This window comes from Populus trichocarpa, chromosome 10, assembly GCF_000002775.5.
Source record: "Populus trichocarpa isolate Nisqually-1 chromosome 10, P.trichocarpa_v4.1, whole genome shotgun sequence".
Lineage (NCBI taxonomy): Eukaryota > Viridiplantae > Streptophyta > Magnoliopsida > Malpighiales > Salicaceae > Populus > Populus trichocarpa.
In genome coordinates, this window is record NC_037294.2 from 14902843 (window position 1) to 14926866 (window position 24024).

Genomic DNA, 24024 nt, shown 5'->3' on the forward strand with positions numbered 1-24024 from the left:
ATTCTCATCCTCCCCCAGAATCCACAATGCTAATCGTTGAAAATTATCGCATTACACATTAAACAATGAATGCAGCGTTGAACATTCTTAGAAAATCACCATATTCGTCCTCCCAGACCAGTATACACAGGAGGGGAGTGAAATTATATCGTTGGATCTATCTAAATTCTTTTCATTGTTTTATTTAAACCCAGTAAACGTAAGATAGGTGTCATCATTGTACAGATGCCTGCTCTCTTGACTCCCTCTGGGATTGATTGGCATGTTAAAAGCAAAATATGCTATTGGTGAGAGCACCATATGGAATTTTGATTATGGATATGTTCATACATTGGCAATAATAATGGTGTGTTTTCATTCTTCCAAAACTCTAGCTCCTCCTGACGCTTCAAAACATGGGATAGAAGCCATTGTCACGAGCTGAGATCAATCAGCCCAGATTTCGAGTCTTTCACAGTGGCTTTCTTTATTTAACACTTCATTTGATCCCGATCAATGCTTGTGACACACACTATAACTAGTCACATCGGCACCACCCTGTACCGGTGCAATCATCATTTGCTACAGATGTATAACTGGATATATTCACACCATTCATTCTTCATTACTTTGTTATCCACGAGAAAAAGAATGTAAACTGTTTGGCATGCAACCAGGAATACAAGAGAAAATGGTAAGAGTCAACTGAGAGTGACACGACTCTTACATGCTTCAAGATGAATGAACAAAATTGAATCGAGATTTTTATTAACACAAAAAATACTGTTCAGAACAAAAATTTGCAGGCGCTAATTACAAGAAGAAAGAATTACAGCACCTGTGACATGGGAAAATTATAATAACCTAGCTACCAGTATCAAGGGCTTGAAATCCAATCCCTACAGGAGACAGTTCATTTCAGAGACCATCCTGTACATCGTGAGCTTGTATATGTTCCATCTCAAAATTCATGAATCCTACTGTTCATAGATGAATTTATCTCTAACACTATTTACCATGTGCTCTTTAATTATCCAGGCTATAACAATCTATACTGTAATTTTGACTACCAAATGCCATCCTTCGAAACAGTCTAATTTCTTCAGATTGTTGTGCAGAGTTGAATAGCTCACTTTCTCCCACTCTCATTCCGTTGGTTAGATCTGCTATCGCTAAAGTATCAAAAGCTCTAACAACCTGAGAAGCATAGGCAGGCTTAGAGAAATGCACCTAACATCTCCAAATCTGGACTTTTAATGGAGAAGCAAGAATTTTCAGCTAGTTCAGTGATCAAATTGCAATTACCTGTCCCATCCGTGGCCTCTTAGAAGCTGAATGCCGCACACAGGCCGCAGCAGCCTCAATCATCCGGAACATTTCGCTTTCAATGTAGTTCTTTTCAAGCCTTGGATCTGCCAAACTTTCAAGTTCCTCATTTTCTAGTGCATGATTTAGCAAAGGTCGAGCCTGGAAGAAAGGTAAGAAAAGTTTCAGCATGAAATTGTGGAAAATCAAATACCAGTTCAACACTTCTATTTCTTTCAACATGTGCATTTTTTAGTTTTCTTTCTATACATTCCAAAAAAAAATTACTGGAAAGAGAACAAAAGAAAACTACAAACAGCAGGATTATGTATTCTCCACCACAAGGTACAGAGAAGAGGAAACAACATCAAGACATAACATTGTTTCACCTCTGTACATTTGTTTCATTGGTTACACACTTTTTTTTTTATTCTTGCACTGAGGAATATCATAATTATGCATTGAATTTAAATCAAGGTTCAGTAAGATTAGTCCTAGATCTGGGAAGGCTTTTAATTTTCCATGTACTGAGTTATTTTCTTCAGTATAAAATCTATATATGATTAGAGGCCACAGGCCACGAAATCAATGGAGCTCCAGAAAACTCAACAGAACCCCGATCCCCCACCCTGCACACACCAAGGAATAACATCCACTCAATAAGCAAATCTTCCAAACAACCTATTTCTAAAATAAGCACACCTGTTCCTGAATCAAACCACTATGGGAATATATAAGAAGTTCAGAACAGGTCTTGTAGCCTTTTTACCGATTCTATCCACAATTCAAATGTGAGAAACTAGTAGTGTTTCGAGCAGAAGGTAACCATGTTTCTATTACCCTTGTAACTAATTTTCTAACAAATGTAGCAACTTCAGAAACATCTTCTCATATCAAAACTAAGCAGTGAGAAGAAAAACATATAACAGAAAGCATAAAAAATTACACGACTCAAACTAAGCTGTATCGATATAACCAGAAACTTCAGGATAAATGATCTAATTGAATTTATCATTTATGCATGCTGAAATAGAAGGCAAATCTTTAGAATAGATCTGCTCAGCAGACGAGGGTTGCTAAGAATAAGGTCCACAAAGAGTAATTGATCCATCAATAAAACTGTCATTCAAATCCTTATTACTAGCAACTAGGTTATTGGATCTGGATGTATCTTAATGCATGCTCCAGTTAACAATCAACAATTCGTGAAAATTGAATGAGTCTATCGTCCAGAAGCAGAATGCTAGCCAGGGTGCATAAACTACTTACCCATTCAACAAGACTCTCCTCTCCCATGGGCTGGGATGCATCCACAGGCTTCCGTCCAGTGATTAGCTCCAAAAGCACAACTCCATATGAGAATACATCAGATTTCTCTGTTAATTTGCCGCTTGATGCATATTCAGGGGCCATGTATCTGAGTGATCAATTAAACATTAGATGCACATAGACATGGCTGATATATGTTCATTGCACAGGAAAAGAAAACCAAATACAGCTGTACTTTGAAAATAGTATTCCCATCAACTCCCGACTGCCCAAAAGGGCTGAAACCCTCCCTGCTCACACAAAAAAGGGCAGAGAGAGAATAGGGGTGCCCCTCAGTGGCCCTGTAGTGGCAGGTATTTAAGCAAATAATAGATGATCTCTTACCCAAAGGTTCCCATAACACGAGTTGTTACATGAGTGTTTGAATCAAGAGCTAATTTGGCAAGCCCAAAGTCTGAAACCTGCAAATTAAAATCTAGAAACAGTTAAACCACAATCTAATTGAAACTAATCATAAACAAATGTTAAAAGGGAAAATTGTGCATACCTTAGCTTCATAGTTGTTATCTAAGAGAATATTTGACGACTTAATATCCCTGTGAATAATCCGAGGATGACCTGAACAAATAATAGTAAATCAAATGAATAACACCTCCACCATATGTAGTCTAATAAGGAAACCCATTCATTATTTTAGCGTTAAGGAAATAGCGCACCTATCAATGAACATTATATGGCTGGAGTTCTTATTAACATGTTCTTAACTCTAGATCATCAGTAGTACCAAAATTGATATTTTCATACTAATCTTGATTGAGGTAGAATTCTGTATGTGCTTTAAGGATGAGAATATTGTGAAATTGCATTCGGTTATTAGATCCTTGTTTTTTATTACTGAAAGTTGGATCATAACTTTTGAAAATGAAGAGTGGGTACGGATGGATGGCTTAACCTTTCAATAACAAGAATAGGGAAAAGGAAAGCAGTTGCCAAGTGTTGAAAAAGAACAAAAAACAGGTGAATAATGTCTTGAGTTAATTTTGGAAGTGAATGTGAACATTATCTAGCTAATAAAATCCAGATTTGAAATACTTACAGTCTTCATGGAGATAAGCTATTCCCCGAGCTGCTCCAGCAGCAATCTTAACACGTGTTGCCCAATCCAGAGCCAGCCCACCCACCCCTACAGAAAGAAAGACCAACAAGCATGACTGATGATCATTTTTATGAACTGACATGCCAAATCTCATCTATAAGTTGTAGCTTTACCGTGAAGATGGAAATAAAGGGTATTGTTAGGGACATAATCATATACGAGCAATCTTCGGGTCTCACATATGCAGTAGCCCACAAGAGAAACCAAATGGCGGTGGTGTACGCGACTAATAATCTCAACTTCAGCTTTAAATTCTCGCTCACCTTGCCCTCCACCAATTTTTAGCTGTTTCACTGCCACATCTCTCCCATCTGGAAGGTAACCTTTGTATACAGAACCAAATCCACCTTCTCCCAAAAGGTTTTGGGATGAAAACCCATTTGTCGCCTTGACTAGCTCTTCAAACGCAAACAAAGGCCTTGAATTACCTAATCCGCTTGATTCAGTTGGCAAAGAAACACAATCACTGCTAGAACCACTTGCAATTAGGGGAGCCGTAGAATGAGTCTTTGTGAAAGTTGAACCTGAGGGGGCAAATTTGAAAAACTTCAGAGTTCTTGTCAACAATCTCATTCAAAGTGCTTAGCAGCAATCTCATTAAATGCAAGTTTGCTAAGAATAGATTACCTTCTTAGTAGGAGAAATCAGAATAGATTAACCAATTATCTGTATTTTTATAAGATCCAAACCATATGATTTAGTTTTGCCATTTTTATTTGTTAAAGAAAATATGCTCTCGAACATTTGATTGTATATCAGATGCAGTTCAATTGGCAAAAGTTAAATCAAATTATGAGAATAAACACCAACCGAAGTTTTGGGACCCTCTTGGCAGAATTCCGAATAGCGTTACCTAGTGACTAGGAGTGGTACTATTGAGAAAAGTCATAACAAGCTAAAGAAGCAAAGGTGAAATGCTGTTTAAAATAAACACCTGATCTTGGAGAAGAGCCCAAAGAAGATGGCATAACATAAACACCATTGAGTCCAGAAATCTCTTTTCGCCGCCTCCTCATGCACCAGAGAGCCAGTCCAACAAGGCTGAGCATTATAATTCCTATTGCTGCACCAATAGCCACCATACCTCCAGTACCGATGCCCCCATTACCTGTGGAGTTTGAACTTCCAGGTGAATTAGGGGCGGTATTGTTCGTGGGTGATGGCGGGGAAACAAGTGCGCGTGGAGGCGGAGCCAATCTTATTTTTGGCGGTGACAATGCTGGTGGATTGGAATCTGATGGGACAGGTGTTGCTTGAGGAGAAGTTGGAGGAGTAAGCCTAGGAGGTGGGGGCACATTACTGGGACGAGGGGCTATTGAAATTGGTGGACGTGGTGAATTCTCAGGTGGAGTTGATGCTGGTGGTGGAGGTGATCTTCGAGGAGGTGGCAAGGATGCTGGTGGGGGGGTCGGAGGAGGTGGTGGTGGTGAATTTTGAGGTGGCCTAGATGAGGGTTGTGATGGAGGTGAACTCTGAGGTGGCGGTGTTGATGGTGGTGGAGGTGAACTCTGAGGTGGCAGAGATGGTGGTGGAGGTGAACTCTGAGGTGGCGGTGATGATGGTGGTGGTGGAGATGAGATTTGAGGCGGTGATGGAGATGAACTTTGAGGTGGAGGTGTCGATGATGGTGGTGGAGAATTTTGAGGTGGTGTTGTTGATGGTGATGGTGGAGAGGAACTTGTAGGTGGATTCAACAGTGGTGGTGGAGGTGCAGTTGATGGTGGATTAGATGGTGGTGGTGGTGGAGGTGAGCTCACAGGCGGAGTTGCTGATAGTGGTGGAGGAGAATTGGAGTTTGATGGAGGATCACTACTGGATAAAGGCGGAGAACGTGATGTCATAGGAGGTGGTGGTTGTGGTGGAGGGGTTGATGGTGTGGCAGGAGGAGGATTAGAAACAGTAGGAGGAGGGGTTTGGGGTGGTGGTGATGGAGCAGGAGGGGTTCTTGGGTCTGGTGGATTGGCATTGGGCTGTGAAGGTGGGGAAGTGGGAGGAGGAGAGGAGGCTTGTGGTGGTGAACTAGTAGAGGATGGTGGTGGTGTACCGTTTAAAGGTGGTGGAGTAGCAGAGGGGGGTGAATTTGGGGATGGAGATACAGTTGCCATCACTACAGTTCCAAATCAAGCGACTTCAAATCACATCACAGAATTTAAACTTTCATTGGCTTTTCACCAAGTTCTCCCAATTCCAGTACGAAAGGCAAGGTTTAGATCAAAACACACCCATCAATTTCAAGAAATAACTCCAAAATGAACAAACTTTAAAACCAAGAGAGATTCAAATCACCAAAACTTCACCAACCATGCTCTGAAAAGTCACCAAACATTCATACTTGAAATCACAGTAACCTCTTTGGAGCCAGACCCTAATCACTTTCGGGCTTTTTAGCTAAACCCAGATTTCCAATCTCTTTACCCGCTAAAAATCAGATCAAGAATCACAAACAAGACCAAAGCCACTTCACAACCTTTTAAGCAACACCCAAATTGCTAAATTTAGAGTAGAATTTAAAAGACCCAGACTTCGATCAGTAAACTGATTCCAGCAACGCCAATAAGATCCTCTACATTCAGCGGGCAAATGCAGCGACACTTACACCATTAATTACTCTACAAACAAGAACCCAGATGCTAAAAACTCAAGAAACCGTACCTTTCCTTTACTTCAGGTCATTTGCATTGCGGCCAATATCGGCTGGTTCTTTAAAACTCTCTCTCTCTCTCTCTCTCTCTCTCTCTCTCTCTCTCTGTCTTACCTACATATGAAGTTCAAATCAGGAACACGGATTGTGGGGTCTCAAATCCAAAGCAGTGTCGATAGAGACCGTCAAAGCTGAAGAATAATGAGGCAGTTTTTTTTTAGCATGAAAAGTAAACATTCACAGATTTTTCAAATCATCATCGTCTCCGTCATAATAGTGTTATTATTAAATTAAAGGTCAAGGTCTATTAAAGCCTGGGACTTGCTTCATGGTAACGTCAAGTCCATGATATATTTTATCAACCTACGACTCTTTTTTTCATTATGAACCTTCAAGGATCAGCATTCATGTCTTTAGGCTCTCTCTCTTTTTTTTTACTTTAAATTACTGTTTGGCAATACTAGTTCGATAATGATTGTAATTTTCAAGTGTTTTATAACACTTTGAAAGATAATATCATAATTTTTTTATATATTATTTTTAGAATATTTAATTTTTAACTTTTTAAAAATCACATTAACAACTAAAAACCATAGCTTTATCAAACTGATTCTCTCATTTGGATCTTTTCTCCTGAGTATTAACTAGATTCTCTGTACCGGGTTTGTACATTTAGAAATTTTGTTTCGTTTTCTTTAAATTAATTGAATATTAGATAATTACACGTGGAACGAAACTTATTATTATACTGAAAAACAATTTGCTCAGGATGAAATAAAAGGTATTCTCTCATAATTAATTGTTACTCTCTAGAAACTAGGAGCTTTCCTTTGGTGGATCTTTGTATATCATAAAGTTATTTATTTATTCGATGTTAAAATGACATAGATTTGATAAATTAAAAAAAAAATCAAAATGTGACTAGATACCCACCTTCCCCACAGATAATGATTTTTTTTTGTCTTCAGGCCTTGTTTGATACTGTAAACTAACCCATAATGGTCTGTAATCTGCATGTTCATTTGGATTCTTTTTTTATAGTCCCCTGGTTTGACTGAAATTAATTATTACAAAGCTAATTTTAATTCAACATAGTTCTCATAGCTTTTTAACTGGTGTTTTGGACAACTATGAAGGTTAAATTTTAATATTTTTATTTTAAAAAAAATTACTTTTAACATTAACATATTAAAATGATAAAAAACATTAAAATATTAATTTAAAATAAAAAATATATATATTTTTCAAAAACACCGTGGAATCCTAGCATCAAACACCCCCTTAAAATAATACATGTGATGCCATAAATAAATAAATAAATAAATATATATATATATATATTCTCCAAATAACAAATCAACATTGATCTTGTATATGTAAGAGATGCCATTGTTTCTGTTTTAGAAATGTGTTTCCGATGAGAACAAAGGAATGCTCAGAGTAAAATATCACCTCTAATGCAGTAGAATCTGCAAATATTCTTTCCATCCATCTGCATTTCTTTATAGGGTAAACTTGTGTCTTTACACCCCGTTCAATCTTCTATGCTTTATTTATTTTGCTACATCCATGTGAATCTTGCACCTCGCAGATGCAATGGCCGTGTCGTGTGCGAAAATAACTTGTAATGTGTGACAACAAGCTCTCTGTTATCAATTTAGATTGAGCTATCGTACAAGATGGTGAGTGGAAATTGGATGGGAGAATAAAGAGTGGTGAACCAGAGATTTGTCTGGTGAGAAAACTGTGGCTGACGCAGAGGTTGAAGAGGGGGGTCTCACGGCGGAAAATGCCAGATCAAAGTGGACAAAATATTAACAAGTGGTGGTGGGCCAATTTTGTCCAATCATTGAGGCCATCCCGTGAAACTTCAAAGAGAAATTTTGTCCAATTGTTTCCAGGTTTTGACCCTATGAAAGAATTATAGATTTTGATATTTTTCTAGAAAAAGTCTGATCCTTTTTTACCATAAATTTATGTTGAATTACTCAATTATGTTCTAAAAAATATGACTTAGTCCCCTTATAATAACAAATTATAAAGTTTTTTTTTTTACATTCTGAAATGTATTGAATAGTATTTTTATTTTATTTTATTTTATTTTTTAAAATAATAAAAAAAACACAAAAAAAAATTTAATAAAATAAAATAAAATTTCATAAAATATCATTTGAAACACAGTCTCAAATCACGTCTTATAATAAAATTAAATCCACTGGCCATTTCCTTAGAATCTATTTAGCTTTTCTCCCTTTTCCTTTTCTAACCTTTCTCCCCTTCGCACGCCATACATGTTTTTCCTTTAATCAATTGCCTCCAGACTTTATCACTGCAATCTTTTTTCGCCTGGCAAACCTGGCTTCTTTAACTGAATCTTAATTTATGTTTTGATTTTGGACATAAATAGTTTATTGCCTTTAATTAATCAAATTAAAAAAAGTGTCGGTGGAGGAAGATAGGCAAGCAAGCCGTAAATTTGAACACACGCGTCCATGATTCATGCATGCACTTCTACAGCAATTGGGACTTGTAAACCCGGCAAACTCCTAGTTAATAAAGCCTATTGAATCGGTGCGAGTGAACCATTAATATTAGTAATGAAATAGCTTATACTAGCTTTGATACCCGCGCGATGCCGCGAGTTATTTTTTTTTATAAAAAATATTAAAAAAATAAAAATTTAAAACTCTTGGGTTTTTCTGTAAAGTTATACCCAAGAATCTTGGGTTTGGCTGCAACGCCTGACCTAAGAGTAATATTTATAATATTAATAATAAAATTAAACTTGCATGACCCAAGTTTAAGTGAGTCTGGTTGTAACACCGGACCCAAGAATACTGGATGTGGGTCTGGCTATAAGGTCGTGTCATAAAAGTGTGATAATTAAATAAATTAATTAAAAAAACAAAGAAAAAAAATCAACAGGAAGGAAAAAACTAATGAAGAAAAAGAAAAAAAACATTGAATTAATTGGGTCAACCTTTTAAACCAGGTTATCCCGTAAAACATGAGATTTGCGTCATGAAAGTTTGATAACTAAATAGAAAAAAAAATGACGGGTTTACCTAGAATTAACCGGGTTAACCCATCAAACCAAGTTAACCCGTCAAGCCCAGGATACATGTCATGAAAGTATGAAAGTCTGATAATTAAATAGAAAGAAAATTAATTTTAACAAACTAGACTAAATGAAAAAAATAACTCGTCAAATCAGGTTAACCCATCAAACCCGAGATTCGTATCATGAAAATCTGATAACTAAATAAAAAAAAATTAACATTAACAAACTAAATCAAACAAAAAAAATTCATTAAAAAAAATAAAAAGAAAAAACAAAAGAAAAAAATGGTTATATAATATAATACAATATAATAATAATTATAATTATAATTATAATGAAAAAACATAGGGAAAATTTAAAAAAATGAAAAAAAAAAGTGGGAAAAGCTAAAGCTAAAGCTAAATTCTCAACCAACTCAATATTGAAAAAATAAATTTAACAAAGATAATTTTAAAGAAAAAACATGTGGGGGAAACACTGTAGCCAAACAAAAACCATGTAAGGGAAACACTGTAGTAATTCATAGTATTTTTTTTTTTAAAAAAAAGCTACGAAGCTAATCTCTCAACCAGCTCAATATATAAAAAAAAACCGACAAAGGCTATCTAAAAAAAAAGAAGTCAATTTTGGGTAAAAGAAATGAAAAAAAAATGTACAAAAAGAAAACAAAAGCGAAAAAAAACACGTAGGGAAAGCTACAATGTTTTAAAGAAAAAGACAAAAAAACTAAATTTTCAATCAGCTCAATAGTAAAAAAATAAAATCAACAAAAATAATTCTGAAAAAACAAAACAAAAAAAAAGAAAATATGTAAAAAATGACAATTTTGGAAAAAAAAAAATAAAAAAAAAATATGGGGAAAGCTAAAGCTAGATTATCAGCCAGCTCAATACTAAAAAAAAAAATTTGATAAAGATAATTTTTTAAAAAAATATATGAGGAAACACTGCAGCAAAACAAAAACTATGTAGGGAAAACACTGTAGCAATCCATATTATTTTTTTTAAAAAAAAACTATAAAGCTAAATTCTCAACCAACTTAATATAAAAAAAATAAAATCTACAAAGACCATTTTGAAAAAAAAAATAAAGAAATCATAAAAAAAAAAAACAATGTATGAGAATATTATATCAATCCACAATGTTTTAAAGAAAAAAACTACATAGTTAAATTTTAAACCAGCTCAATATTTAAAAAAATTAGCAAAGATAATTTTGAAACAAATTTTTTTTAAAAAAAAAGAAACAAAAAAAAAGAATAAATCAATTTTGGGTAAAAAAAAAAAGCAAAAAAAAAAACATGTAAAAAAAAACAAAAGCAAAAAAAAAAAAATGCTACAGTGAATATCCCACGCATTTTAGAGTTCTTTAATGTAAGCGCTACTATCCTAGGGTCGGATAATTTCTTTTAAACGTGATAAAAAAAATATCACTATTTGATATTTTTACTAAAGCTGGCTATAGTGTTAATTTAAATTTTTTTTATATGATTCTTTATGTAGCTTGGATTTAAAATTAAACCATGTTGATACTTATTTTAATATGATCCAATCAACTTGGCTAGTTCAAATACATCCGGATGAATCGGTAAAAAAAATACAAGGATGAAATTGATATAAAAAACATCTTAGTCCAACTACTTACTTAGTTTATATTTAAAATTAAACCGTGTGAGTTTTATTTTGTCATTACTCAATGAACTTAATTAGTCTAAAAATAACATGACTAGCCAGTAAAAAAGGTTTAAAGATGTAATTTTTTTTTTAAAAAAATATGAAGTTAACAGGAAAAAAAATTTTTAGGTTTAAAATTAAACCTTGTAAAAGTTATTTCAATTTAATTTAATCAACTTGATCATTTTAAAAATAACTCAGACTATTATTAAAAAAATATTTAGAAATAATTTTTTTTAAAATGAATAAAAAAAAATTAGAGGACTTAAAAAAAGGGAGGGGTGGGGGAATTGGAAAACAAAAGGTGCAAGGATGAAGAGCTTTAAAATTTGTCTCGATGTTAATTCTCAAGCCCCTTACTATAGAAGTAGTAATAATTGCTAGCCTAGAGTCTATTTTAATTACTATTAATTAATTGTGCATTCTATTTTAGCTTTAATGCTTCTCGGTACAGAGAAAAGAGACAGCCTCGTAAGTTTTCAAGTGTCGGGAGCCATTGGGTTACGTGGTAAGGTTGAATTTTTTTTTTTTTTAGTTTAACGTGGATATTCAGATTAGTTTGTGTGTATCTTGATTAATTCTATGGGTCCTGAAGTTAATGACCATGTAAGTCTTCAGTGATCATCATATAAGCAACTACAAGACTTGAATCCGAGACCACAAAAAAAACAAACCTCTTGATATTGATTTTCCTGACGACGGTGATGTGCCGCAATCTATCGGTAGAGTGGTTACCTCTAACTTCAGAAGTTTAGCATAGTTATAAGTGAGCATGCTTTCTATAATAATATTACGACATGACATCAACGAGGCAATGTTTGTTCTTTTAGAATGTTTTTTTTATTTAAAAATATTTTAAAAAAATTAAATTTTCATGAAATACTACTTCAAATGCAAATTTATTTCTTCTATGTATATAGTTTACATAGTCGGAGTGTTTTTTTTTATTATCCAAACTTTTATAAAATATTCATATTAAAGGTCTGAAAAATAATTTTTTAAATATGCATCATTCTGATTTTACACGACCTACTCAAGAATACAAGAAACTTCATGTTGAAAGGGGGGAGAAAAGCCATTAAATTGTCCATTTATTTCCTCCCTTCAAGCATTTTCCATGAATAACCATGAAATTTCTCGCCTCGGGTGGTGGCACTTGGAAGAGGTCAATTACGGATTATTTGAAGTGCTGCTACATGGGCCCGAGGAACTATTAACAAAGACTCTCATTAATAGTTGTTGAATTCAAGGGAGAAATTATATTTTAAATGTTTTTTATTTAAAAATATATTAAAATAATATTCTTTTATATTTTTTATATTATTATATTAAAACAATAAAAAAACACTAAAAAATATTAAATTAGTTTTTAAAAAATAAATAAAAAATACAGTCTGACCGACAGTACCTAAGATTCCAGTTGAATGTGTTTACACTGTTCGCTTGTAGGTTTGGAACTGTGGATGGTTCGAAGAAAAGAATGACTCTGACATGACATGTATCTTTAAAAATAAATAAATAAATAAAATAAATAAAAAATCAGGCATGGGTCGGTGGGTATTAAAAGAGGGTCGCTACAGTAACAATAGTGGCAAAAAGCTGTACGGGCATACATGGTTGGATTTGAGTTTGATGATATTTATTTTTCTGCATCATTCAAGAATGTCTCTGCGCTGTTGTTTTATGTTTACTGAAATTTCATCGCTGCTAAAAAAGTGCCCTTTTTTTTCTAAATAAACGAGGGCTTAATTTAGAGTGCCAGCATTAGTAAATATAGCATCAGTTATTTAGCGACACTGACATTGTAGCAACCAGTAAGGGAGGTCGAAGTTACCTGTCTGCCAAAAAAACAAAAACAAAAACCACCCTCAGTGTTTAGGGCCTCCACGATAGAATTGCTAAAAAACCCAAGAACGATTTTTTAAAAAATTTATCACAATAAATTAAAAGTTTTGATGGAATATATTTAATTTAATTTTTTTTTATAAAATAACATATTTTTAAGTTTGACAAGATAATTGTCTTGATTTAGAATAACAATATTTAAACATGTCATATTTTTTAAGCATGACAACTACTAACCAGTAGATCGATTAGATACAGTTATATAATTGGTTAACTATTTCACGCAAAAACCATGAATCAACAAATTTTTTCTTTCAAATATGTTTTATGAGTAAAAATATATATTTTTATCCAACTTATAGACTATAAGACATACTCTAATTGAAATATTAAAAAGTTATTATTTATATAGTATTTCTCGCAGGTGATTCTGAGCAATCAAGTATGGTCTTGCTATAATTTGATGAGGATTTGCCCCAAATAAGTTATGTAAAAAACTTAACATGTGCATTTATAAAACAATAGAACATGTCTAGGCTCAAGAGGAGGTCTGGTCGCGTTATATCAAAATAATGGTTTAAAAGAACCATGATTTTTTATCAAACTATTGAATCGCGCTCAAATTTTCACAAGAGTTTCAAGAGATCGCTTTCCTTTTAAATAGCATGTAATTTCTATTTCGACCATTGAATTTTTAGATTTAAAAAATCTCGTTTCGAGACCTTGATTTCGGCAGTTTCTTTACAAACTGGTTAATCGATTAGTCCTGAATTTAAATAGATACAGTGATGGTAGACGGTGACATCAATTATAATTTTGCTATGGCTTCTAATAACGATATTCAATTGATATTCTAATAATAATATTCAATTGATATTGTGGTTTACTACTATAATATTTAATAAAATATCACAATTTCCAGTGATAACATCTAAAAATGTTATTTTACCAAAAAATTTTGCTTAAATATAATTTCTCTATTTATTTGCACTTTTCATGCTAATTGTACAATATATATATATATAAACAAACAATATGAAAGGTTCATAATTCTGTAGCCTCGAAGAACCCACATGCAGCTAGAGATCGACCCATGATAGGATCATGTCAACTACTAGCCTATTGCTCCTAGTCTACAAGACATTTGACTTTTAGTACCTCGTCTCACCAACAGCAACTAGGCCTTGCACTGCTGCACGTGCAAGCCATCGTATAGCTTAAAAACAAGATTGCGGACCCTGTTTCGAACGATTTCCTTTGACTACTCAGAACTCAACTGAGCTTTTAACGAGTCAATAAATCTATGCAGACATAAACATGGGCACGAGCCACGAGCACAAAGCAGAATGCATAGGCACGAGCGAATATTCAAGTACGTATCTGATAACAAGATACAAATAATTGGATGTTTTTAGTTTGTGTTTGGTAATGATATGTAAAATGATTTTGAAAAGTATTTTTTGATATCTTTTTATATATATATATTTTTTATTTTTAACACTAACTTATTAAAACCATAAAAAAAACCTTAAATACATTAAGTTAATATTTTTTCAAGTAAAAACCAATTTAAAAACACATTCAAAACAGAAATTACTACAACATCAAATCAACATTTAGATGATTTTAAAATTTTTATATCAAAACCATTCAAAAACATAAAAACTAAATAATTTCAGCCCAAACACACATGATCATAACAGCCTTATTGATGTTTCGTCAAGGAAACAGTCATGCATACATCACAAGCTAACATTTGAAGAGTTTCATTGCTGCTTTAGTTGGCCAGAGGACATCAATGAAAATTGCAACCCCTTACTGAACTTTTCACAAGAAAACAAAAATATTATTACACTTTCCTTTGAAATTTAAGCATTACTGGATACAACAGTCGTTACACTAAATTCTGGAATTAGAACTCTTTGGTCGTTAGTTGCCTATGACAAACCCTGTGACGACTCGGGAATGAACCTCTTCGGCTACCTCTGGATTCAATCTAATCAGTTATCCTTCCATACTCAACGACCAAACCAGGTCCTGCAACGAGAGCGTATCAGTTAGACAGACAGCAGTAGCCAAGGGAATGTCTCAACCTGAAAGGGAAGGATAAAAAATGAGTGGATGGACGAGGAGATCAGTTTTGCTTCCTGGCCAGAATAGAGTTTCTTCTTGAAGAAATCTCAGCTGCCCAGCTCTTTCCTATCGCAGTTCGAAATTTTCCTACAGATAAAAGGGATGTATGAATATCATGAACAAAAATTTTGACACGGTAAAATTATATAATCAGAAAGCTCCGATCGTATGTAGTTTGAGATGAACAAGTAGTAGATTCTACCTGCTGCTGAAAAGAAAAACTCATCCAACACCTTCCCTTGTTCTGTGAAAACATGACATCGAATGAGAATTCCTTGGAAGCGGAACATTTAATTTCATCAGATAACCTACCCATTTCATATTCCAGTGCTCGCAAAATCATCTCAACCTAAACATGAGACTCGGAACTTTAGATTGCTAACAAAGAATTGAACATGGGAAGGGATATACAAATATAAATGCAAATCAAGTGCTATAAGAAAATGTGGTTTATGGATTTGCTTCAGGAGAGCGTAAAACTTCATTGGTTTAACACATTGAAGTTGATTCCAGTAGAAGCTTTTTATAGCATTAACACTGGGAAGTTTTCCGAGTGAACATCTAGCGAGAGAAAGGGAGTCACCAAACATTTCAACAGCAACCGGTGAACATATTAAACACAAATTGAGGAGGATCACAATGTCAGTGGATGGAAGAAGTCCCTGGGCAGTAACCAAACTACTTTAACGTTTTTATTTTATTTTTAATAATTCCCTTAATCCTTAACACATAACGGCCATCAGAAACAGCTTCCTGCAGCTTTTCCAAAAGACTGGTCATCAATAATTCAAAAGTAGATGGGGATATATGACACACCTGGCAAACACAATTGATTTGAATACTGTCCTGTGTTTCAATGACTTTCACCGCACATTGCAATAGCAAGAAAATCAATTGAAGAAGCATTTGGAACCATAGACCTGTTCCTTTATAGCATCATTCAAAAATTCAAACTTTGTCAAAGTCTTCGACAAGGTTGGCCTCCAAGGAAGCATTGTTTTCATACTCTGCCCATAACTCTTTGATCTCTTCAGCTGAAAAAATGAAAATATTTAGTTCCAGAAAACTCAAAGCTGAAACTGCTAAAAGTCAAGATAGCAAGAGTCAGTATTTGAGTAACCCTCAGTCCACCAAGAACTCAACACATTTCATTTAAAGCCGCTTGCTCCAGCCTACTCTTTTCTTGTTTAGGCACACCATTTGATATTGTTATATCTCCAACAATAGCTATCAAAGTCCAAATCCCAACTCAAAATTCAAAACTCCAACAAAATATATGTGCATATTTTGCAAAAGTAAAACACAATAAGCTCAATTAGATATATAAAAAGAGAACTATTACAAACATGGAATAGAATCCCCAATCAATGCTGTTGTTGTTGTAGGGCTCTTCTCCCATTCTACAATCATCAACAATACACGATTCTGATTTCTGACTGCAAAACAAATATTTGCAGACACACATTGTTCTCTTACTCATTAGGTGTAAGCTTGGGTATGCTCTGTGGACTATTATGGCTTTGGAGCATCAACTTGTACGTTTTACTTTTATGGCCTGACAAGAGTCAAATAGTGACAAATTAACAGTGTCAAATGTGCTCATGAAACACATTGATATCTGCTCTCCTAATTTTTAGCCAAAATTCAGTTTTAAGTGAGAGATCTATTCTCCAATAATTTAGTCCATTTTTTTCCTGAGGTGGTGATCTATTCATGACATGCCAAGGCTGAAGCAGTACAAGTAAAACATCGAGCCATTTATGCAGCAAGGAGCTATTTTCAAAAAAAAAAAAAAAAACATTATGGATTCAAGATATGATTTTGCTTACGCAAAATACCATAACCCCGCGCCCCCACATAGGCCCATACCACCACCAAATCCATGCCCTATACATTCTCAAAGAATCATGTAAATTTCCATTAGAGCATAAATGAACCTGTATCAATGGAAATAACATATCATTTATCAACCATATTGATCAATTAAAAGAATCCAACATAATACCATCTTTTTCTACCAGTCTACTCTGTCCAAAATACGAGGCAACCAAGTGTCGCTCAAAGCTAATTTAAGTGGTAAATTTGCAACAATGGCTTGTTTTAAGAATGAAAACTACAGGAATACATTAGGTGACTTTTTTAAGGACCTGTAAATTATATGGGTGCTAGATACAGTATCAACAAGTAGAGTTAATCAGATATCCAACACCATCCTGCCTCTATTCTCCTCAAAAGACAAAAAAAATGATTTAGTCTAATAGCAAATTGAATCTCTGGTTTCTCTCTTCTGATTGATAACCCAAGACTTTCCTGTTTGATTAAAGCCCAATAATCTTCCCTTGTATCTTAGCATGGCATCAAACCATTTGTTTCCAATTAATCATAACATTTATGTAGTTAAATCATTTATAAATTGGTCTATTCTGCCCCATGATTCAAGAGTGTAAATACACACATTGACTTTCTTGAAAGTGCACACAAAGAAAGAAAAACACAAGTCTTCTCATGATATAAACTGTTTAACCTTTCTGAGTTCAGCTTTTCACAGCGAACTAAAACAATCATCAGCAATCAGAGCCATCAATGACACACTGTACATATGGTCAGCAATTGATTCAGGACCCTTTATCCAATGGTTGATCCATCCCTTCAGTTTTGTGATCTGAGAGAGAGAGAGATTAGACATTTCTAAAATGTAATCTAGACCTTTACCTACATCAGATCAGGCTCACATAGAGTAAAAAGGCAAGAAGAAAAAAAAATCAAATGAGAACCAAATATTTTGCTCATGATCAAAGCAAAGAGAAGTGCAACAAAAAAAACATTAAGAAGCATATGTATACAAGGCATAAATACACAAGCACGTACGCACCCATGGTATTTGAAAAACAAAGGAAAGGAATACTGGCTCCAACCTCTTTCAGAGTTGCTTACAGGTGAAACAAGCAGAACTTCAAGGGGCTTTTGTACCATAATAAGCCACTTGAAATCTTGAATATATGTTTATCTCATGTAGCGGAGACACTAATTCTAAAACACATTACATTGTCAAGGCTGAGAATTTATGATGGAGATTTCAATTACAGGTACAGGGGCCACTCGATTTCCATCATGCAAGGTTTCACTATAATTCTTAAAGCACAACAACAGTAGTCTGGTAATCTCTGCAGACCAAGCTAGAGCATAATTTGCATAAACTCATCGGTGAGAACACTTAGTACAGCACATGCACATGGATTTATGGTAAAATGGGATGCCCTTAAATGCCAGTTTTGAAGTCCTACTTAATGTAACAAACACAATAATATCCAATCTTTGCACTGACCTTCATACACAATCCAATCCAGTCCTGACAAACTAATCAACTAGAAGGCAACTCAATAATTACTCTCCTTTACTCCAACAATATCAACAAATTTGCTTAAGCTTATAGTCCTTACAATTTGGAAAGCCAAATCGCTGCTAACTTTTAGGGAATAAAAAAGTGAATAGAACAAGAATTGGATGATCTTGTTCTTGCATTGATTTCTAACCTAAAATCATGATTTCTTAATCAATCACAGACACAAATTATCTGCTCTAAACTGGAAAAAGAAACCCCATTTCATAGTTAACAAGAAAAAGGTGAAAGCTTTTCCATTTCCCAATCTATATTCTAAGAAAAGAAAAGCAATCCTTTTCCCACTCTCATTCATACCTTCAATCGATGGCACAATGTAGGGAAATCAATAGCCGATGGAGCTGATGAGTTACCCGTCATAGATTCGGACTCCTCAACGGATCTCATGGATCCTCACCCTTCCGAATTAAGCTTTTCTCAGCGAACTAAAACGATTCTTGGGTTCGGAGCTTCGTATAAGAAAATGGGCTGCCTCCGTTTAAAGAAAGCAAGGGAGGAGCGAGTAGGTGAGGTGAACTCAGTGGAGGAGTACAGTGAGCCCGTGTATTAACAACCATTATTTTTTTTATGTTCGGTTTTGTTCGGTTTCCGTTGTGTTCTACTTGGTCTCAGACACCGGAAAAAGAATGTCCTCTCTTTAACTCGCTGTCACTCCTGCAGACGCCCACTGTAATAGGGAATCTTTCATACCTTTTTTTTTTTTTATCTCCCTCTTCTTTCTTTTTAATTTAAATTCTTAAAAAAAGACAGAAAGAAATTGTTTCATATCGATTTTCTATTGACGAGCAACAAAATACATTGATCAGCTGCGTATATATATAGGTATAATCTGTATCGACATTGTAGTGTCGCGTAACTGTGAAATTAATTATTATCGATTTAAAAATTGGCAATTATGTGGACTGAGAGCATCATTTTTATGATTAAGTTTAATTTTTATGCAAAAGAATTATAAAAGAGTTTATAGAAAAATATGGTTTGTCGGGATTGTCAATCTGGCAAAGATACAAATACAATGAATGCGGAGACGCGCCAATCCAGTGAACCAATCCCGCTCATTCATCGACTTGTCTTTTAAGTTACAATCGAGTCCCCAAGCGTTGAAGAGATTCACAAGTGGATCCTTATTAGTTTCCCTCGCCAGTTCTATCGTCAACTAAGGCTCCGTTTGTTTGCAGGAAAGTTGTTTCCTTTTAGAAAGTGAATTCCGGGAAAATATTTTCTGATATTTGGTAGTGTTATGGAAAATGAACTGGAAAACACTTTCCAGTGTTTGGTTATGTTATGGAAAATGAACCGGAAAATAATTTATTAATGAATTAATTTTTTTTTCAAGTTTATCTAATATATATTAAATATTTAATATAAATATTTAATTACTTACAATAAAAGAATGAAATCTAAAAAGTATAATGATAAATTTTTTTTATTATATCTTATATTCATACATAGCTTATTTTATAAAATATAACTATATATGTCATATCATATTATAGAGAAATAAGCTTGTGAAATATTTTTTAAGTTAAATATTTTTTTTTTTAATTTTAAAAGCTTAAAATAAGTTTTTTTTTTCATATGAAGAAAGCCAAATTAGTTTATGGTAAGAGTTATATATTACATTAGATTAACAACTATTTTAATTTTAATTTTTGGTCACTGGGAACCAATTAAATTTAATTTAGAAACAAAAAGATTACAATAAAATGATTTATAAAATCCTTATGTTTGGATGCTGGGCCACCCACCCCCCTAAAAAAACAAAGAAATCATCAAAAGTCATAAAACGTTCACATGTTTTGTGAACAAAGGAAAGGAAAGTGTTTTCCTTAAAATAAGGAAAGGAAAACACTTTCCTGGCTTAAAGTGTATTATCTTCCTTTGACCGGAATTTGGATTCCTTTGACTAGTTTTCCTTATAGTTGTCAAACATGGGAAAGTGGAGAAAATAGTTTCCAGGAAAATGAATTCCTGGAAACAAACAAGGCATTAATTACATGCAACCGTCCACTACTTTTGAATTAAAAAATCTCCATAACAAATCCCGAGGGATGAGATTTATTGGTCAGGTTCTAGATTTGTTCTCTAAATATTATCAGTTCGAATCTCACAAATTTCAGGATCACTAAAGACTTACATTATTATTAACTTCAGGGCCTATAAAATTAATCAAGATACATATAAAATAGCCCGAATACCAATGTTAATAATAAAAAAAAACATCTCAGTTCCTTTTCTACAAGACCCTCCTAAAGCCTTTATAAATTTTCTCTCCTCAGATAATCAGTCAGTGTATGCGAAAGATAAAAGAATATCTTTCGCAGATAACGACAACTAGACATCTTGATGTACCTAACGAGATACAAGCTATAAAAGAATAGATTAGATTGGTAGAAAAGCAAGCATCTCATCAATGATTCATCCTTTTTTACCATAACAGTTGGACCCATCTAATCATCCATAAAATAAACAAATTATAACGGAAAATAGATTTGTTATAGAGCTAATGCTGCGTAAACTTTTTTGAATAACAAATTATACTGGGAGGTTTAATTTATATGGAACCCTTGACATTTCTATTACTTTTGCAATTGTTTTTGACAGTTAGAATAAAATTGCTATAAATAAAAGCTACAGAATATCATTGCAACAATTTGCTTTTTAGAAACTAAAATAAAATTGCTGCAACAAGTTACTTGGATGATGAGGACAGGTTAATGGCATCAAAATACTGTACGTTCCTAGCATCCAAGTTTTTAAAGTTACAAAAGGAAAAACTACTTTTCCGACATAAAACTTGTTTTTTTTTTTTAATGTAAATCAGATAAACCTCAAATAAGCATCTAACTACTACTTGACGTGATCAGACCATCAGCCCTGGTTTGTCATGTTTAGCTTAAGTAGCTGAAAAGCAGTGATTTGGAGGTGCTTTTGCAACTAGTTTGCAAACGGGCCCGTAAAGATTTGGTGACTTGTCTTCATGAAGAAGGTGTATTAGAAGTCGGAATGGCAGAAGTGATCGTGTTGCTAGGCTTGAGCAGTACAGTATAGTAACATGTTCATCTTAAAATTCTTCGACGCCGTCGAAAGAGCTTCACACCATACACTAGCAAGTAATTAACATGTTCAGTTCAAAATAAGGAAAACGGCTCTGTTTTACTTTGAGATTTTTTGATCAAAACGTTCTATATGCAGGAGAGCTTGGTCTCAAACTTTCACGAGGCCTAATGACGTCGAATTCTCTATCCATCTTTCAGATTTTGTTCAATAGCAGAAAAGGGAGGAAAAAAAAAGCAAAAGAGAGAGAAAGGAAACTAATTGCACAGAAGGTTCAAAACGATTTGTTCAACATTAGTTCTACCTGTTTGGTACTATATTAGTTATGTCTACTGGGGCAATATTGAATTAGAATTTTGTTTGCGTGGCTTCTTTTATTATTCGGCACATAGTTTGTTTTGCAATTTCTGTTCTGCTGTCTTTTTTTTTCTTTTAATTGTTCTTCCGTTATTGTTAATTTAAGATAAAAACAAGGGATTTTCTTGGAAACAAAGGCAAGGTCAATAATTATTAAGTCAATTAATATAGACTTGCCGAATCTCCTTTGCTAGAACCAGAGGCTAAAGCAGAGAAAAAGAAGTAGCAGATCAACAATATCGGCTACGGACAACAGGGCATTAAATTAATGAACAAAATTTGGAGTGCACTGTGCAAGACGAGAATCCTAAAAATAGCTGCATAACAGCGAAACCCCATCTTGATAAAAGACTTGGCCTTTCCATGGCATGAAGCACCTACAGAACTAGAAAGAGATCTCCTTTTCTTCAACAGCACACCATTTTGAGTATGTCGGCACTCTCCGCCTCTCATCTGAACATATCCGTAGCCATATTCCACAGACAGTAGCGGCAGTATGCCCAGAAGCACAAAATATATAGCAGAAGACATCATGTATAGTACAGCGCTTGAAACTTCTAACTGGCGAAAGTTTTGGAGAATACAGAGAGATCACTGAAGAACTAGACATGTAGAAACCTCACCATGAACAGTGAAAGAAGATTTGTGGCTTGTGATTATTAGCAGGAAATCACAAAAGTAAACGATCATGGCCAACTTGACAGAAGCAATAAATCTTGAAACGTAGTAAAGAAAAATGAAGCAAATAAATCTTGAAACGTAGTAAAGAAAAATGAAGCAGTGTAGACAGCAAATGAAGTGAACCCAAAGGCCAAACCCATGCAGAAACATCAACACTAGAGTAGGGCAACGCAGAAACATCAAAACCAGCAGTATGTCAGCTATAGATTGACCAGGTTTGAAGTTTCTCATCACCCAAAAGATGATTTGGAGCATAATGCAATAGCAATAGCAGTTTAGATTGCAGAAAAGTCCGAACAGAACAGTGTAATTGCCGAAAAAATTGCTTTTTTTTTTTGTCAGCCTGATTGGAAGTGCAAAGAACATGTAAACCAAAAGCAGATAAAAACAGCCATATGATCTACCAGAGATAAACTGGGGAACCAGTGCAGCAAAATGATGGAGAATCTGAGAGTAGCAGCGTTAGTCATAGGCAACACACTGTCATGAATATTAAGCTTCTTGTCCCCTTTGCCCACAAATATTTAGATCACAGAACAATAATGATCGTCCAATCCAAATATGGTTATTCTCAAGAGACTTCAAGATAAGCCCGTCTTCAGATTTTGCAGGAAGCATGCGCGTGTTTTTCTCGGAACACTTTCTCAATTTTTTAATTATAATTTTTTGTTATAGATCTTTTATATAATTGACCTTTTTCCGGTGTTATTTTTTTGGGTAATTTATTATTTATATATTTTTAAAATTTACGAGCTTGTAATTTTCTTTGGGTAAAACATTTGGGTTGTCAAATGACTTGAATTACTCGATTGGGTAAAACATTTGGGTTGTCAAATGACTTGAATTACTCGATTGGATAAAACAAACTGGGTAAAAAAATTTCATATAATCACTTCAAATTGCGAATTTAATTTTATCTAAATTATTCGAATGCTCATTCTCAAATAACGGTCTAGCAATATTAAAGAGAAAAAAATAAATTAAGCTCAGATGCACTGGAATCTTTTCTGCTGGGAAAAATCATAGGTTAGTTAATTGTATGGTTGTTGAGGAGTTGCGTAATCGCCTGACATCGAGTCTTGTACATGTGCGTGATGCATGGAAAATTCTCCAGATGCATGGAAAATTCTCCAGGAGCTTCATCTGTAGTTTTTAATATACACGCATTGTGAAGGTTCGACCTTCTGTGGGTCAGAAGTAATTATTCTTTTATTTAAAGAAGACCTTTTTGGATATGCGTGGATGCTTTCGCATCACCAAGATTAGTATAAATTTGAATTTTCAATAATACTTGTTTTACATGCCAGAGAATGCTGAAATATTATTTCTCTTATAAAAATGTTATTTCTTAAAAATATTAAAACTTCAGTAACATTATTCATTGCATTATTTTTTTCACTAGTTTTTTTTCAAATCTATATTTTTTCGATTTACTTTCTACGAGATTATCCTAATTTCATAACCCGT

At 34.0% G+C, this 24024-nt stretch overlaps 2 protein-coding genes and 1 long non-coding RNA gene across 16 annotated transcripts; 1 reads left to right on the forward strand and 2 right to left on the reverse strand.

Annotated features, from left to right (window-relative positions):
* Positions 1-721: 721 nt before the first annotated feature.
* LOC18102586 (proline-rich receptor-like protein kinase PERK9) lies at positions 722-5814 on the reverse strand. Of its 2 annotated transcripts, XM_052456724.1 has the most exons (9): positions 5244-5814; positions 4644-5210; positions 3823-4233; positions 3650-3736; positions 3101-3171; positions 2938-3014; positions 2554-2701; positions 1285-1446; positions 722-1176 (listed from the first exon to the last, which is right to left on the reverse strand). In XM_052456724.1, the coding sequence occupies exons 1-9, from the start codon at positions 5812-5814 to the stop codon at positions 1006-1008; spliced, it is 2265 nt and encodes a 754-aa protein (XP_052312684.1). In that variant the 3' UTR covers positions 722-1005. The 2 variants fall into 2 exon arrangements, with proteins under 2 accessions (XP_052312684.1, XP_024465868.2); XM_024610100.2 differs by having other exon boundaries at positions 4644-5814.
* Positions 5273-6000, forward strand: LOC127905896 (uncharacterized). The gene is made up of 2 exons (XR_008060407.1): positions 5273-5408; positions 5439-6000. It is a non-coding gene; the product is annotated as an uncharacterized LOC127905896 (long non-coding RNA).
* An 8728-nt stretch (positions 6001-14728) lies between these two features.
* LOC18102587 (uncharacterized) lies at positions 14729-19225 on the reverse strand. Of its 13 annotated transcripts, none has more exons than XR_002984020.2 (5): positions 18760-19218; positions 17587-17724; positions 16892-16999; positions 15265-16096; positions 14729-15149 (listed from the first exon to the last, which is right to left on the reverse strand). XR_002984020.2 is itself a non-coding variant. In XM_052456729.1 (5 exons), exons 2-5 carry the CDS (start codon positions 15966-15968, stop codon positions 15064-15066), a joined length of 255 nt encoding a protein of 84 aa, XP_052312689.1. In that variant the 5' UTR covers positions 15969-16096; positions 18760-19225; the 3' UTR covers positions 14729-15063. The 13 variants fall into 13 exon arrangements, 2 of the variants coding, with proteins under 2 accessions (XP_052312689.1, XP_052312688.1); XM_052456729.1 differs by lacking the exons at positions 16892-16999; positions 17587-17724 and having other exon boundaries at positions 15265-15306; positions 15375-15411; positions 15879-16096; positions 18760-19225; XR_008060409.1 differs by having other exon boundaries at positions 15265-16999; positions 18760-19221.
* Between the last annotated feature and the right edge of the window lie 4799 nt (positions 19226-24024).